General features: G+C 31.6%; 1 protein-coding gene across 3 annotated transcripts in view; it reads left to right on the top strand.

The window, feature by feature from the left end:
• The window catches only part of LOC135134821 (GATA zinc finger domain-containing protein 14), a 246,291-nt gene that overhangs the window by 100,811 nt on the left and 126,759 nt on the right, over nt 1-18,721 (top strand). For all 3 annotated transcript variants that reach the window (XM_064063657.1, XM_064063656.1, XM_064063658.1), the window contains exon 3: nt 8,446-8,521. In XM_064063657.1, the coding sequence (XP_063919727.1) occupies nt 8,446-8,521 (76 nt within the window). The remainder of the gene's footprint in view (nt 1-8,445; nt 8,522-18,721) is intronic.

The raw sequence follows: 18,721 nt of genomic DNA, 5'->3' as shown, positions 1-18,721 counted from the left end.
CCTTTTTCCGAGCACTTTTGATAATTACCAAAAAACATTTTTGTGTTGATTTCGAATTGTAGAAGTCATTTTGGGCAACATTTCTTCCACAATTCCAACCACTTTTCCCAAATCAACAAAATGAAATATGGGCCATTTTTGGAATAATTTAAAAATTTGATTTTGAAACAGACAATTTTGAAAATCTAGCTTTAAGATCGTCAACGTTTTTCTGATTTGGCCCGTGGAGATTTATATCCCACAATTTTTTATGAATTTTTGCCAATTTTACAAAAGGATCAGTCTTTTGAATACGAAACATTTTTTTTTAATGAAATTTTGGACAATTTTTCCACTACCTTCTAAAATTAGCTAGAGGTATTGTTTTTGTAGATTTCAACCTCGAAAACTGCCTTTCGCCTTATCTTCAAGAACTTATCCCTTTTTTCAGAATCGCCTATATCAAAAATGGCAAGTTCTAAGATTTTTAAGAAATTTGATTTTCGAACACAATATTTTGGAAATTTGAGTTAGGGACCATAAACAAGAAACTTTTACAAAAATCCAACTTTTTCAATACTCTGCTATTATGAAATCTGCGACTATTTTCGGGCCACTTCGAAATTTGGCTAGAGGCAACTATTTTAGGACAATAACCATAACAACCAGGGGGGGCTAGTAGCTGCTAAGATAAGACTGATTTTGGCAAATCAGATACTCTCCAAGAAAAGAAAGGGTGGGCGGGCGTGGCTATACCAGCTAAGACAAGAGTGATTTTGGCAAATGAGATATCCTCTAAGAAAGGAGAGGGCGGGTGGGCGGGGCTAGTACCTGCTAAGATAAGACTGATTTTAGCAAATGACGTATCTTCTAAGAAATTGAATTAAATTATTGGATGAAAAGACACTAGAGGTTCCAAAACCCTTTTAAATTATTTCCAAACGGGAATTCCTAGAACATCAAGATTGTTTTAAATGTTTCAAAAAAAAAAAAACGGGATACCAAAACTAACTCAAAAACAGGTCAGTCAGAATTTTCCAAAAATACATAGAAGTCCCCCAAAAATCGTTTTAAATAATTTACAAAAAAAATCCCCATGGGCTCCAAAAATAATACACCATGGGTACCAAAGAGTCTCCCGAATTAAAAAAAAAACACTGCGGCACTCAAACATTTTTAACTGCCAGCTCGATTTTTGGTGATTTGTACCTTCGCTTTATATCAGGCAAATGGAAATTTTATGAAATTATTACAAAACAACACAATCATATCTTTGTACATTCTAACTGAAATGGCAATTAAACATTATTGTTATATTCTTATTTTGTCATTATTAAATAAGGTCGTGCGTATTCTCACTTTTTCGAGAAAATGTGACGACTCGCTCTTAATTTGATCAATAAAAAATGTGTGACGTCATTAACATAGATAACACTAGTCACGGCGTAACAGAAAAAGAAACACACGGCCAAGTTTAAGCATCAAACGTGTGAGTTAATGGTAAAATGTTATTATACTGTGTTAATTTTTTTGCGAAAAGTTGTATGTTTAGCGAAAGTATAGAAGTGTATTATTGTATAACATTTAAATCATTTTAAAGTAGAATTCTTTCAAATGATGTCATCAAATTATTGGTGGCGATGATTAACCAAATTTTGCCTAGCATTTTACCATCTACTAATATGCAGATAAAGTTTGACCACAATCGGTCCAGTAATTTCGGATATTATTGACACAGACAGACGAACAGACGGATAGACAGAAACGGGAGTCCATTTTTTTTTTGTATTCTAGGGGTCACAAAACGTCGAGAAAAGATGCAACTGACAACTGACCGAACGAACTTGCTTACTTAATTTACGCTCGGGATGTAAAAAATTAAACGAATTCCTCAGGAACTCTTCATTAAATACCAAATTTATTGCGATTTGTAGTAACAGCTTTTTGGAATTGTTTTTAAAATAAACCCCAAAATGTTATAAAAACACAAAATGTTCAATTTAAAAAACATAAAAAATTTTAAAAAATGTTCTGCAACATTCTAAACCTCCATAGTTAAAAATGGTGGAGCTGTGAATTTTTAACAGAGTCACATTTTTTTTTTTCTTAAAAATGGATATACGTATCTGGTGATCAAAAATCATTTTTCCTTAAGTACAGAATTCTGTAAAAATATATAGTGTTCCATTTAAAAAAATTATAGTTTTGGTGTGTAGTGCGTCAGTGGAACACGTTGTATGTAAATGACTGTAAATTGTACCCCTGAGTGTTGAGCGAGTTAAAGAATTTAATTAGAAATTAGAGCATCGGGCACTCTGTATATTTTGATCAATAAAATTTTATTGATTTTTTCCGGTTTTGTTTTCCAACTTGTGTACTTTTCGCACTGTTATTTTCTTTCATTATCTCTTTTGCTACTTTTTACTTTCAAATTTCCTTGGTGACGTCAAAATTTTTAAATCAAAAAATGTGTAGCTGTTTCTCTTGAAATATGGCAAGGTTTGAAGATTCAACAATCTCACTGACCTTAGGTGGCAGTAGTGGTAGATTATGAATAGTAATTATACGTTAAAAACAGAAATAAGAACACATCAATCATATTTTTATTAAAACGATAATATCCAGCAAATTTCTTGGCTTACATAAAAAATTACCATATTTAATCTCTCCAAAACGGTGATGACGTCATTTCAAGGACTTATTTTTTAAACCTTATTGAAGCCGCATATTTTTAAATGCCATTTTATGGTTGATTTAATCTTCTATTATTACTTTTGATGTAGTTACATCAACAACTTCACCGATTTTCTTCGTAATCAGGATGCCGTTTTTCCTGTATCTGAAGGGTCTGCGGATCAGAAAAATACAAATCACGAGAACCCGTAATCAGAAATTTGTCTAGTTAACAACCACCCAACTTCCGGTTTTCCGGAAGTTTGTGTACATTATTATTCCAACATAGCAGCGTAGGTTGTAGACAAGGATTAGGCACACACTGCAGGGCCAGTGAGTCAGATCTTTCGTAATTACGCAATATTTTCGCCCTTGCAGCGAATATTAGATGATACAACTTCTCCACAATATAATTTGAATTTAATTAAATCCGCAGTAGGCCGAAATATATAAACCTAACAAACACAGGAATTAATATCAGCGTGTTTGTTCTTTAAACACGGCTATTTTAAACAAATCACCCGAATCCGGATGCACAATCGATAAAATTAGGTGGGAAGTCCTAAATTTATCGGTGTATCCGCGTGTATGTAAATAAAGCGAATCGTGTTTTTATTAGTTGAGCCCACCGAGTGGGGCTTGTCTGGCATTTGCGTTATCAGAAACGGGCAGAAGCATTGCCGTGTCCGGGTTCCGGGTGATAGCCCGGAGCGACGTTCTAAAGATCGCCTCACGTAATATGTTTTTTAATGTTTTTGTTGTACCTACAATATTAGTTTAACTCGTTGTGTTGATCTGACGTTGCGGTATTAAAAGATGTGAAAGGAGATTGCGAGAATGATGAACGCTTACGCTATTACTGATGTCATCATTAATTTACCGGGTTAATGCTTTAATGCTGGCTGCTGAAAGCACGCAGGCAATTTTTTAATAGCTCGTCTGAATGGTAAAATGTGCGGATCTAATATTTCGTGATGAGTTTTTCTAGATGCGTTTAATATTTGAAACTAGAATGAATATGAAAGAGTTGAGCGTTTTAATTTAAAAGCCGGGTGATGCACGTTCCGTGGATTTGTAATAGATTCAGTATAAATCCTCTTTTGGAAATGCGTTTTAATTACTTGCATTTCTGGTTTTTATAAATGACTGATTGCGAAGTAGCTCGTGGAAAATACAAGATTTCGAAAAAGGAATAATAGCTCAAAGCAATACGTTTTCAACTTTTTATTTTTTATTTATTGTCTGTATAAAATTTATTATTATTATCCAGTTCGTCGCTTAACTTTTGCGCAGATTATATCGGAAGATTATTGTCTAAGATACTGGAATCCATGTCTTTCTGTGTTCAAGTATTAAGTATTTCTGCTAGTGGACAAATATCTTTTCAGTCCAATTTGAAGGAATCTATTTAACACGATATCATATTCTGTGTTCATGGCCAGCTTCGGTCAGCTCCGGTCAGGTCCTTCAAGTCCGAACAAGTTAGGTCAGGTCAGATAAGGTCTGCTCAGGTTCAACAAGGTCAGATCATGTCCGGTCAGGTCAAATCAGGTCCTATCTGGTTTGGTGTCGTCTGGTCTCGTCCGGTCTAATCTAGGCAACTTAAATGAGATCAGGTTGGATCAGATTGTGTCAAATCTCACCAGGTCAGATTAGTCCAGTCACTCTCCGGTCAGATCTGCTCAAGTCCGGCCAGATCATAGCAAAACATAGCGAGTGGGGAAAGAAAGCAAAACTGTATAAATGAAATAAAAAAAGTTTATCGTCATCTGGTTTTTTTAAATTTTGATCAAATATTTCATCTCGGATCTAAAGAAAAATCATTATATCAATTATTTCTAGAAATTTCGGAACGTCGTTCTCATCACTATTTTCAGTTTACAAAACTGTAAACACTATAAATCGTAGAAAAAATATTGACAAATTTTTTGTCGGAAATGGGATACAATAAAAAGTAGCTCTTTTTGCGTCTTTCAGACAAAAAAAGAATCTTTTTCCCACGGTTTGTAGTATTTTGCAAACAAGAAACAGTGGTAAAGGCCATGTTCCAAAGTTTCCATTAATAATTGAGACATTGATTTTTAAAATAAAACACGTGATGAAAAATTACACCAAAATTTTAAAAAGAAGATTAACTCAAAAAAGAAACTACTGTTGCATTATATAAAGAAAATTTGGACATGTTATATTTAAAATTTCATAAGAATAAATTTCTTAATAACGGAGATATTACACTTTGAAAATGTATTAAAATCCCATGAGTCAATGGCATTAACTCCTCGGAAGTCCACAAGTGTAAAGATTTGTCAAATTACAAATAAGATTTTTCACTAATACAATTTCCACGTGATGCAAAAATAGTATGTGTGAAATCCTTTTTATAACTTTTACGTTTTCCTCAATTAGATTTTATGATAAAATCTTCCACGCAATAGTCATTTCGTCAAAAACATTTTTGGTTAAGATGTTTTTAGTTAATTTTATTTTACTTCTAAAATTCCCCCCAAAACAAACGTTCAACTATCAACAAATTTCAAAAAAATCGAAAATTTTGGTGTGGGTCCATCAACAGAATATGTCCTTCGAATCAGCTCTTCAATATCTACGAGTATATTCAATTTTTTTTTTTAGATTTTCAGACAACTTTTTCATAAGTTCAATTTTTTATTAGTCCTTCCTTACAAATTTTTAATTGTGTCTGACTACTTTCGAAAATTACCCAAATAAATTTATTTATGATTTCGATTTGTAAAAATCATTTTCCAATCACTTTACTAGAGTGACCAGGATGAAATTATGGGATATTTTAAAAATTTGGTTCTGAGACCGAAAATTTCCAAAATCGCTAGGGTACATTTTCAATTTTCTTCGAAATAGTTTACTGAGAATTATATACCAGATTTTTTTGTGTTTTTTTGGGCAACTTTGTCAAAAACATTTTTTTGTTGATTTCGACTTGGAGAAATCATTTTGGCAACATTTCTTCGAAAATTCGGACCACTTTTCCAAAATCGCCAAATTGAATTGGTATATATTTGAAAAATTTCGAAATTTTCGAAAAGATTAGTCTGGACCATCAATAAATAGGCTGTTTTTCGAATTTATCGAGATTTATATTCCAGAATTTTTTGTAATTTTTGACAACTTTGCAAAAGGCTAAAATTTTCAAGATCTCCCATTTTTGAATTTTTTACCGTGTTTCCAGCATTTTTGAAAATTACCCAATGTCATTTTCGGCTTCATTTCCTCGAAAATTTCGACGATTTTTCTAGAATCACAAGGATGAAATATGGCAACTTTTGGGACATTCTGAAAATTTAGTTCTGGAACCGAAAATTTCCAAAATCTAGTTCTGGATCAATTAACAGCTTGTCGTTATATATTTATACTTCAGAATTTTTTGTGGATGTTTTTAGACAACTTTTAAAAACCCGTAAATTTTCAATACCTTCCCCTATTGAAATTTTTCATTTTTTCGGAGCACTTTTAAAAATTGCCAACAAACAGTTTTGTGTTGATTTCGAATTGCAGGCGTCATTTTGGGTAACATTTTTGGTATATTTTAAAAATTTGATTTTAAAACCGAAAAATTTGAAAATCTTGCTTTGGGACCCCCAACGTTTTTTTGCTCTAGCTCGTGGAGATTTATATCCCATAATTTTTTGTGTATTTTTGGCAATTTTGGAAAACAATTATTTTTGTATGGAATAATTTTTTGTGAAATTTTTGACCATTTTTCGATTATCTTCCACAGTTGGCTAGAGGTATTGTTTTTGTAGATTGCGACCTCCAAAAGTTCCTTTCAGCTTTTCTTCAAGAACTTCTACCGTTTTTCCAGAATCGCTTATACGAAAAATGACAACTGCCGAGATTTAAAAAAAAATTGATTTTCAAACACAATATTTCGAAAACCTGAGTTTGGGACCATAAACATGCTTTGTTTTTCGAATGAACTCGTCGATATTTATATTCCAGAATTGTTTGAAGATTTTTAGACAACGTTTACAAAAGCTCAATTTTTTCAATACAATATTACTTATGAAATCTGCGACTATTTTTGGATCACCTTCAAAACTTGACTAAAGGAATTTTTTTATAGATTTTGAGTACCAGTTATTTGCTGCTCATTTCTCCGAAAATTTCACCCATTTTCCAAATTTTTTAAATTTTTTTATAAATTTTCCCTGATAACTACACTTTCATTAACATTATTTACTTATTTTTTGCGATGTAATTCGCTACTACAATTATTCAGTAGCACTCTGAATCACCATGTACAGTTTGAATTTTTTTTGGGGAAATCTGAATCTTAAGGCGGATTCACAAACAACAAATACAGGAGTAGATTATTTCATAAAATTTACATAGTTTTTCCACGCAAAATTTTGAGATGACGATATCAAATTCCTTTGATATTGAATTTTGCAAAATTCTGACGTGTTGGAAGAAATTTGAAAATATGTATGTTCAAAATCTGCATACTGTAATACTTACCGTGGACTTATTACAATATGTTTATATAACAACTTTGCTTGACCAGAATAATTCATTTACCTGCTACGTAGGAAAATGTTGCTTATTTAAAAATTTCCACTTATAATAATAATCAGAAACAGTGAATTAATTTTAGAAGCGGAAGAAGACAGTTAGTTAAAAGTAATTACTCCACAATATAGTTGATATAGTTCGTGTATGTACTAATCTTGTATATTTATTAGTTTCTCACTTTTGTTTTTAAACCGTTTAAAACGTTTTCGAATTCTGCACAACTACTTGTACATTCTCAAGTTGCATTAAAAACGTAGTTCTACCAGTATCAAGAGAACAAACCTTGCATATTAAGCAACCGAGAGAGAGAAAATCCATCTACATCCACCGTCTATATCGAGTTTATTTGTTTTCACGGCACAATCTCATACTTTCTCTAAAATGCCAAAATTAATTCGAATATATTAATAAAACATCCCCTTTGCGGCTTCAGAGCTTTCCATTTATGCGGTGCAAGCCAATCGCAGTTTTCCTTCCTGTTTTGGCGATATTTGCATTTAACCGCACTTTTGGCGTGTTATTAAATAGCACGTAGCATGCCTTCGCACAGTGTTTTAAATATTTATGAGAAAGAAGCTTTAATGAAAGCTGTGTATTTGATCCCGTTTGTTTTATTAGCTTGTATGCAGTAGCGCTGTTATTATAAAGCTGCGATTTGGCTTTGTGCCGATTCGTCGCCCGACTCGATTAAAACTGTCTTCTTTGGCGTGACTTTGGGTTTTTTAGCGAAAGTTTCTATGCAAATGCTTCCACTCGCTTTGCTTAAAGTGCATTCGGCACTTGCCAAATTATCCGGATAAAAAGCTTAAAAGTATCCCAAAAACTCATCTCAATTACAAATTCCTGGCATTAAGGCGGAGGTTTTTATATTTTAATTACTTACGGACTAAATTACCCAATTTATAAGGATTTACATTAAGGGTTCCGGGAAGGAAACGGTATAGTGAGCTTTTTATTGGGAAAAGCTCCCCTAACGGCGACGCACTGCAATAAGGCGGACATGTTGTCTGCTAACTCCTAACTACTTAAAATACGGGAAAACTTTACCGAACAATATTGATGTTTGCCCTACGAAACCATATCGGTTGTAATACTCGAGGATTTTCTAAAGTTTTAAGAGCCTTTGACTGCGCTTTAATGACAGTTGCCTTGTTTTGGATGTGGTTTAAATCGGCGACATGTAAAACTTGTTCTAACATGCTCTTGATGTTTGCCGTGAAAACTAATGTTGTTATTTTGTTTCAGAATATCCTGGATAAGTTTAATCCAGGAGCGCGGCAAATGATCAACGCTGGAAAAGCTTACCTCAAAGCTCTGCACGGTAAGCTTAATGTTTTATTCAGCTAATGAAACTAATTTGCTCGCGATTTACTACCTCGGTTTCAAACGGCTGCAGTCAATCTGGATTTCCAGGGACGATCTTATTAGAGACTATGACTTTTTGTTTAAAATTAACAGCCTTTGTGTATCTAATTTAGACGCCCATGGTGATCCCAGGGATGGTAATTTTAAACCGTAATTTTGTATGATACTTTACAAGAATTAATTTTACGACAAAACAAAAATCTCCGTGATTTTAGAACAGATTACTGGGGGCTACACTTGACTGAAAATTTACGACAGTTTCAGCTTTTGCTGGTATTAACATCAGGATGTTGACCTGTGAAGCACTTTATATTTAAAAGTACTTATTATTTTAAGCCATCTTATTTTTTTATTTTAAGCCACAATTTTTTTAATTATCTAATTTTTTTTATTTCCTTAACTAAATCATGATTGTTTGCGTAAGTAACAAAACCAACAATAGGTATAATGACGTCACTTCAAAACAGGACACAGTAAATGGCTTTTAAATTGTATGACATAATCGTGTAATTTTTTAAATCTGTCTTGATTTTTGGCCCAAGATTAAGAGTGGTAAATTTTTCACGAAAATATATTTGTTTATCCCCTCTCCCCCCAAAAAAACTGATGACATCTCAAAATCGTCCCGAATAAATCTAAAATGTGTACAATTATTGTGATTTATCATTTCACTCTTATTTTTTTGGAATTGCTTAATACAGAATGAATAAAAAAAAATAAAAAAATGAGTCGGTTTGTTTTATTGCTTAAACCAGAAAGTGCAACACCGAATGCTTCGAAATCTTGCAGACGTTTTAAAGTTATCGTAAGCATGGTAAATTTTTAATCAAAATATATCTGTTTATATATCCCCTCAAAAAACTGTTGACGTCATCTCAAAATTTTGCTGAATAATCTATCGAAAATCTACACAATATGGTGAGTCTATCTGTACAATTTATTTTATTGATTAAATCAGAATATACTATTATTATTAGTATTACACTTCATCTGATACAAGAGCCAATGTAAAACTGTTGATGACGTCATCATAAAATCTTGTAAAAGAAACATTACATACATATACTTATGTATTGTTATAAATATTGTTTTTTATGATAACTTATAAATTTAAGTTATCATAAAAAAATAAAATTAGAAAAATCAAATTTTATATTTGTTAAAAAATTCTGAATTTATTTCCCTTCGACCAATTTTTTGATCACAGTTTTTCCTTTTTCTATTTCTTAGATTTTAGAATTTTTTCGAGCATGATTTTAAAATTTTTCAAATTCTGGACTGCGAAATTTTTTTACTTTTCATTTTCTCGATTTTATATCACAATTTTTCATTTTTTCACATCCTTATTTTTTCAGTGTTCAATTTCGTGTGCTCAAATTTTCAAATTTTCAATTTTTCAGTTCCTCGATTTTCCAATTTTTAAATATTTGAATTTTGCAGTTTATGCATTTCGCAGTTATCCGATTTTCCAATTTCTTTAATTTTCAATATTTTGAGTTTACAATATTCGTTTTTCGATTTTGCACTTTTTCGATTTTCGTTACTCAATTTTTATACGATTTTTCAATTTTTCATTTCTTCAATTTTTCAAGTTCTTGATTTCCAGTTTTTAGATATTTCAAAGTTTTGATTTTATGCTTTTTTGTTTTTTCATTTTTAATTTTTCAATTTTACAATTTTGAAATGTTTCCATTTTTTGATTCGAAAAGTTGAAAAATGCAAAAATTTGAAGAATCGAAAAATTAAAAAATCGAAAAAATTGGAAAATTGAAAATTTGAGAAAACAAGAAATTGTAAAATCGAAAAATTAGTAAATCCAGCAATTATAAAATCGAAAAATTACAGACTTGCCAGAATTGTAAATTCGAAAAATTATAAAAGTTAAAAAAATATATAATTATTATTAGATTAGATCCAAAATGAAAACTAGAAAAGCTGCAATTCAAAAATTGCAAAAAAGAAACATTGAAAAAAGAGAATTGCAAAAACCAAAAACTGAAAAACAAAAAAAAATCTAAAAGTTGAAAAATTTCACATGGAAAAAAACGAAAAATTATAAAATCAGAACATTGAAAATCAGAAAAATTGAAGAAATGAAAAATTAAAAAATTAAAAATTGAAACTGGTGAATTTGCGAATTGAAAAATTGCAAAATCTAAAAATCGAAACATCCAGAAGTCGGAAAATCGAAAAACTGAAAAGTTTCAAAATGCAAACTCGAAGAGTTACATATCGTAAAATTGGAAGAAAGAAACAAAAATGAAAAATCGAAATATTACAAATCAAAGAATTGATGAAACGAAAAATTGTAACATTTGAAATCGAAAAAACAAAAAATTAATCAAATCAAAACATTGAACAATCGAAAAATTGTAAAACTAAAGAAAATAAGAAACCGTAACGAAAAATTGCAAATCGAAAATTTGAAGAAATGAAAAATTCAAAAATTGTAAAATTGAAACACTGAAAAAACAAGAAATTTCAAAATAGAAGAAGTGGAAAATCGAAAAATTCCAAATCGAACAACTGAAGAAATGAAAAACTGAATCATTAAAAACTAAAAATCGAAGAATAATTGCAAACTCAACAATTGTAAAATCGAAAAATTATAGAACCGTAAGATAGAAAGAAAAGTTGCAATTCATGAATTGAAAAACAGAAAAATTGAAAAATCGAGAATTGAAAAATCTAAAATTGATAAAACAAAATTTTAAAAAAATCTAAAATTTTAAAACCGAAAAATATATAAATATAAAAATTGAAAATTTTCACATTGAAAATAAGACAAATTATAAAACCAGAACACGGAAAAACAGAAAAATTGAAGAAATGGAAAATTAAAAAAATAAAAATTTAAATTGAAAAATTGCAAAATTTAAAAATTTGAAAATTGAAAAACTGAAAAATAAGGAATTGCATCTAAAATTTAGAAAATCGAAAACCTGAAAATTTTCAAAATAAAAACTCAAATTGGAAGAAATAAAAAAAATGAAAAATAGAAAAATTGCAAATCGAAGAATTGAAAAAACGAAAAATTGAAAAAGTTAAATCGAAAAAACAAAAAATTATAAAATCGGAACATTGAAAAATCAAAAAATTGTAAAAAAAATAAAGAAAATAAAAAACCAAAACGAAAAATTGCAAATCGAAAGTTTGAAGGAATGAAAAATTAAAGAATCGCTAAATTGAAAAATTAAAAATTATTAACTCGAGAAATTTTAAATCGAAAAATTGAAAAACTGGACAATTGCGAAACAGAAAAAATAAAAAAAAAAGAAAAGTCAAAAAATTGAAGAAATACAAAAATAAAAAATTGGAGGACTGAAAAAATCAAATCAAAAAGCTGTGGGGGTGTTATTTACGGCACTGGTTTTAACTTATAGGTTATCATAAAAAAATGTCAAAAAAGTTTAATTATTTTTCAAAGGAGCAGTATTTGTTGGGCTGTTCAGAGGCAAAGGAACTTGTGTCAAACAACCTTCAACCATAAAAATCAAAATTTCGAAAAATCTAATTTTATAATTTTTGAAAGAAGCAGGATTTGTTGGACTGCTCTCAAGGGTGAAGAAAGTTCTGTCAAAATAGCTTTGGTCTATTTTTTTTTTCTTGAAAATAATTACTGAAATCAAAACTTCGTGAAAATTAGATTATTATTAGATTATTGCTTAGAAATTTAATCCGTTCCTTTTGACACAAAAGTAGATACAATATTACAAAGATTGCGTAAATCCATCTTCACAGTGTTTCATAACGCACACTTTACTCCACAATTAACGAAATTCAAGTTTTCCTCATTTAACGATCCCCATCTTTTGTCCCGGCGTTAAAACTGTAGCTCGTTGAAGTGTTTCGAGCCCATCGATTCGTGCCCGTCTTTTCCTCGGATTATTACCTTTAATTTGAAATTTCATCGACATATAAATGAGTTCATTATGGATTGTCACGTAAGCAATAAAGCAGGTGTAATTCTGGAACTACGCGATGATAAATTGCAATTCTTGACAACTTTTGACCCAAAAATCGGGAATAGGTTCCGCAGGACTGATTGCCCACTCGCACCGCCATTCATTCGGCGAATATCAACCGAAAATTATGCTGTCATCAATAATGAAACCTGTAGAAGTTGTAAAAATGCCGCTATTACATCCAGCGACCCTCGTCACACTTGTAAAAAGCTCGAAAGCCCAACTATTTGAAACAAGCGAGACTGGCGCGGACAGTGAAAAGCTCATTTCATGTTTTTGCATGTGTTGTCTGGCTGTGCTCAGCTTGGACATAATGAAATTACACATACACGTGTACGTACGTGTTTGTGTGTCCAGAATCTGGATTTTTGAGGGTGACATGAAGTTTTGGTGGCGCACTCTGCAATTTATTTTTAATTGGGGTTTCCAGACTTGGAGAGCTAATTAATTTGTCGCGTTCGTGGTAGTGGAAATACGTCGACCGCTGTGTTCAGCAGGAATGTCAAACTCCGAGAAAGTGTTGTTTTGTTGCGAAACATTGTTATATTAAATTTCATAGTGCATTCGAGGTTTAATTAAATGCAAGTTTAATGTATGCATCACAACTTTGTTATTGCGATCTTTTGTCCAGAAAAAAATAAAACGACAAAATTGTTGATTGTTGGACGTCGATTCAATTTTATTGATTCGCGTCCATTGTTACGAAATGTCTATTTTTAAAAATGCGATTGATTTTAATTTGATTTTCGCACACCTGAATAGTTGAAAAAACCAACAGAATTAAAAATTAACGTCGTTTTTGATCGACAACTTTGTACTGAAACACGTTTTGTCAAATTTAAATATCGATGAAAATTATGTGGTTTTTTATACACGATAAGAAAACTGAAGGTCTGATGTCTAAAATTTTTAGCACCTTATTTTTAGACTGGATGGCGACACTTATTTGTTACGTGTGGGATAAGAACGTTATTACCAAGCGAGTGTGAATTTTGCCTCCAATAAAGCGTTATCCGACTTGTGTAATCACACAAGTGTGATAATAATGGGTTAGATTAGGTGTGAGCTTCAAACTTTGAAATAGTGTACATAGACCGAATAACTTCTTATAGGTATATTTAAGTGCTGTAGATTATAGCAGTAAACCCCTTACTAGACTCACTAGGGTGCTTTCATCTTTGACATTCAATTCATAGCATCCTTAATCCTTTCACGCAAAGGTCACGGTTTTGAATTCCAGGCATCAAAACCCCAAGCCATTTACGGAAACCTCCAAATAGGGTTCTTAAAGCCAATGATTACTATTTTAGAACTTCAGAAGAAATATTAATACCGCAACTAAAACCAATTTTTATAAATAATTGTTCATTTTATAATTTTGTTTATTTAACATTATTGATTTATAAACTATAATGCCACAAGTACCACGTACCGTCAGTCTGTCTGTTGTCGAGAACCGATAAATTCTGAACTACTCAATAAATTATGGTATTGGTCGGTTTATCCAGGGTCATTCAAAAAAAGCTAGTTAAACACTAGTACTGATTTAACGTTTATATAATATCAACCAACATTTTTTTCTACAAAATTGATGACGTCATTTTCAAAAATCAATTAATGGAAATTCTAAGATATACGTTATGTACTTGTGCTTCATTTATGTTTTTATTTTTTACAATTTTCTGTTCGGGCTTCCCAAAAAATTAACTATAATAATATATCTACATAAAATTTTAAACCGCCCAAAAAACGACCAAAGTTGAAATCCTTGTCTTTAAAAATGACTTTAGTGTTAATATAGTACCTCAATATCAGCATAATAAGAAAAAATTAAAGACTTTTTATTATGCTGACTGTCATTTCTAACTATATTTTATTTTTGAAAAATTCAAATGTAGCATTTTCACGTTATTCCAATATTTTTGAATTTCTTTCCCAATGCATGGGGCCGAAAAAAATCACAGTAGGGTGATTTCTAAAATCTATGTTATGCAAAAAAAAATAATAAGCAAAGGTACGCAATTTGTTGTGGTCTTGAGGGCCTTCCTAACAGCTATCATCAAGCATATACGTAATTTTTGCATCACCCTGTATTTTATTATTATTTTATTATTTTGTAATCCAGTGTTCTTTCTGCAGAAACTGAAATATCAATATTTGAAAACAGTAAAGTTTAATTTTCGTTTATAAACACTCTGTATATTAAAATATTAGTTAATTGTTACCATAATAAAGCGTGTCCCTCTCTTTATCTTCCCATAAATATTGCAATACGAGATCCCAAAAAATAACGTTACGATTTTTCTTGTGAAGCCCTGCATAGTTAAAAAAATTCAAAAAAATTAGGATAACTTGGCAACGTCGTATCAGATTTTAAAAAAACATCATTGTGGTTACGAGACCCAGGAAAAGGCTAATAGGAATATATTTTTAAGTGAATGTAGGATATTCTTTTTAAAAACACTGAGTTGTGTTCTAGGTTTCGAAAAAAAAACGCTCTGTACAGTGGAAAATAATCTTAATGTATGCTTCTCAAAGATTCGTACAACTCTGACTTTTCTTCCATCTTTAATAACTGTTAATGAGACATCGATTGAGTCACCCTGTATATTGGATATAGGTACATAAAAAAAAATTAGAAACTTATATATTACACTTATGGATGTACTTATGCAAATGATGTAGAATGGTCAGGAGTAAAGGATGTTTTTTTTTTATTAAAATTACATTCTTTAACCAAATTTGGGTGTTACTAAACTATCACTAATTTTTTGGTTTAGTATTGAATATTGACGTTAACAAAGGGTACCTACCATAAAACTGCACTTATAGAATCTTAAAGAACTGGTCTTTACTGATAAAATAACCATAATGTAAAAATTTCCTAATTTTATAAGCCCTCTGAATTGCAGTGTTAAATGATATTGAGTTATCTAAATGCCAGAACGGTGGAGAAAACAGGGAAATTATTTAGGCTTTTAAGACTTGTTTAATTTAATTTTCCTCCAGATTCTTCCACGCAGAACGGATAATCAAACTTTCGCAAACTTTGTTTGTTTCATAGCTTACGGCCTCCCATTACGGGAAAGAAAAATAACCACCCTGTATATACAAAACCTTGCTTAGAGTTGTCACTTTTCGGTTAAACACGGTTTCCGATGTCCACTTTTCTTTGAAATAACTTTTACAAGCTATCATTTTGTCGCAAAGCAAAAAATTCATTATTTAATTAATAACATAACTGGCGTATAAAGCTTTGATTCCTACTGGTGTTTCATTATATTTTTAAATTCATTGATATCATCAAAAGATGAAGTTTAATTAATACAAACTTCGTGATTTATTTGCAACAAGATCCTTTCAACGTGAAGAGCTAATTAATTTGTCTCTTCTCATTAGTACGATTCATACTAATTGCTAATCATTCGAACCGAGTTAAACAAAATCCGTTCCTTTTTAGGATTTGCTCCCGGAAAGCGAGGCCTCTGCTTAAAATTTATAGCTTTTTATCAAGAGCTATTTCACACAATTGGTTTTCCGGAAGAAATTCCTTCCGTGCAATCTAACCCGACTGTTATTCGTGCAGTTGTGGCATTTCATATATTTTTTGCGCCTTGACAAGGGACTTTATATGTTTAATAAAATAAATAAAAAATTTCGGCGTAAATTCGCAGGATCCAGCAGGACGTACCTGATATCGTCGCCGTCGTCAAACGAGGAATATATTTAAATAAATTTGGACACGATGAGGCGTCTTTTAGTCAGACTTTCATTTATATGGATCTCAGAGATCAGTCGGTCGGCTCAAACCCACTCCTTTCACAGTCTCGCCATTTGTTAGCCCCCCCTTCCATTGTTATAACACTATATATCAGCCGGAATCAAATTAACTCACTCTGATTGAAAAGTGTCTCAAGAATACGAATGATTTCCTTTAATAAAGGAAAGAAGAGGAAATAAAGCCGCGCCGCTGCTTCCCAACTTCCAACTCGACTGACCATTATTTGTTGTTTATCCCTTAATTATATTTTTATACGAGTCTGTGAGCTGCAGCTATAAACCATTCCGGATAGAGCAATCAACACGAAAGATTTCTTCTGTATTTGCAGCCGCTCTCGACCACTATTTATCTTACAGACACCGGCCAAAAAAGAAAAATTCTTTAAAGTTATTTACGCGGACCTTCCCTAGCTTTTGCCGACACGCATCCTGAAAAGCTTCACTAATTATAAAAAGATATATTTTTCAAATGACGTCATTAATTTGTAGGAGTGTTTGAACCCATTTCCGATATCACTCTCCCGAAGCTCCAAGAAAACACAGAATGTTTCTGTTAGCTATCGTCCGAGAACTGAAAAAGAAAAAGCGTCACGTCGGAATTCGGTCCTTCACAAGACATCAAACTGAATAATTTTATTTACGTTCAATTGTGATAGTTTGAAAAGGCCAGCCTACGCCTCGTTTTTAAAACTGACGGACTACTTTGTACAGTTGTTGAGAGATTCATGCGTTAACAATGAGGTTAAGACGACAGCATAAATTTGAATATCATTTAACAATTATGCAAAGCAGTTTGGTATTATAAGGTTTGCTTTGGTTGATATTTTATGCAAAAGAAGTGTGTATTGTCTTATTGCAGCTGTGAATTGGAATGAGCTGCTAGCGTAAATGCTAAACTTAGAATTGATTAAATTGTTTTTGCGGGATATAAATTGTAAAGTTGGAATGGAACCGCTCTGGATACATGTATGGCAAAAGTTTAAGAAAGCTTTTAGTGTTTTCACAGTTGCCGTTATTAAACTAGTTTTCGCGAAATTTTACTCGGGGGACTTTCTTTCGTTTAATAAACATTGAAGTGAAGCGAATAATGTTGCAGATGTTGTTGGGTGAGAATTTTTAATTAACTTAAAATATGGGTGGAATACGTGGAGGGTAAGGTTTAAAAATAATTTGCCATATTTTCAAGACATTTGTATGCAAAATAATATTCACAATCTCGTTTTCACCATCTCCTTTTTTAAAAGTTGTTGAAACCGACCGAATTTAGTGGGATAATATTTATTTCATTTCATTATTTGGCTTATTTACACTAAAACTGTTTCTCACTTTCTCAGCAATGGAAAATTTTATAAGAAAATCATTGTTCTATTTCATATTTTTTTGAGTTTCACAACTCACAGAATGCGAAAATGCAGGTTTCCTCTTCAGTGGTCGTTTTCTGGCCATTGCACAGTAACAGTTTTCTGGATTATCTTTTTAATGGTAGAACTACTATACTATTTCAAGATTTTTTTCCTTTCCCTTTTAAAAAAATGGTTGAAGGGTATTACAACAGAACTTCCTTCGCTCTTAAAATATAACCCAATAATTGCTACTCTTCATCTTCTTACAGGGTATATCATTTGGCAAAATTAGTCTTATCTTAGTAAGTACCAGCCCTTTCCACTTGCCCTTCATTTTCTTAGAGAGTATTTCAGTCTTTCTTGGGAGGTACTAGGTCCACCCAAGCACCCACCCACACTCTCTTTTCTTAGAGGATATGTTATTTGCGAAAATCAGTCTTATCTTAGCAGGTACTAGCCCCGCCCACCCACCCTCTCGTTTCTTGGAGGGTATATCATTTGCCAAACTCAGTCTTAACTTGGCAGCTACTAACTCCACCCACCCACCCTCTCTTCTGTTAGAGGGTAACTCATTTGCTGACAACTTGACAACTACTAGCCCGTTTTCTACATAGAATTTTCGGTACATTTTCAGAATGTAATGTATCCATTATTAACAGACTTATGGTTGTGAAATTTTAAACATAAGTTGTCTATAACTTCCTTTATATAACTATATTATATATAATTATATTGTTAAAAACTGTTTGTGATCATACTTTTTTTATGAAATTTTTGCATTACGCATTTTCAAAAATCAATATCTGAGTTATTTAAGGAAATTTCGGAACACGGTTTTCACCGCTGTTTTCAGCTTGCAAAACTTCAGAAATCATACCAGATATATCGTCGACTTTTTTTTGTTAGAAATGATACACAGTAAAAAATAAGCTTATGTTTTAGAAACTACTAAGCGTTTATTTTTACTATATCTCAGTGCTAACAAATACAGTCGAAAATAGATCGATACAATTTTTAAAGTTTTGCAAGCTGAAAACAGTGGTGAAAACCGCTTACCAAAATTTCTAT

The sequence above is a fragment of the Zophobas morio genome, unplaced genomic scaffold (genome assembly GCF_036711695.1).
Source record: "Zophobas morio isolate AGI-343-1 ecotype UQ-CSIRO unplaced genomic scaffold, CSIRO_AGI_Zmor_V1 ptg000024l, whole genome shotgun sequence".
In the NCBI taxonomy this organism is placed as follows: domain Eukaryota; kingdom Metazoa; phylum Arthropoda; class Insecta; order Coleoptera; family Tenebrionidae; genus Zophobas; species Zophobas morio.
The sequence above is the reverse complement of the archived record's forward strand: the minus strand, read 5'-3'. Positions and strand labels throughout refer to the sequence as shown.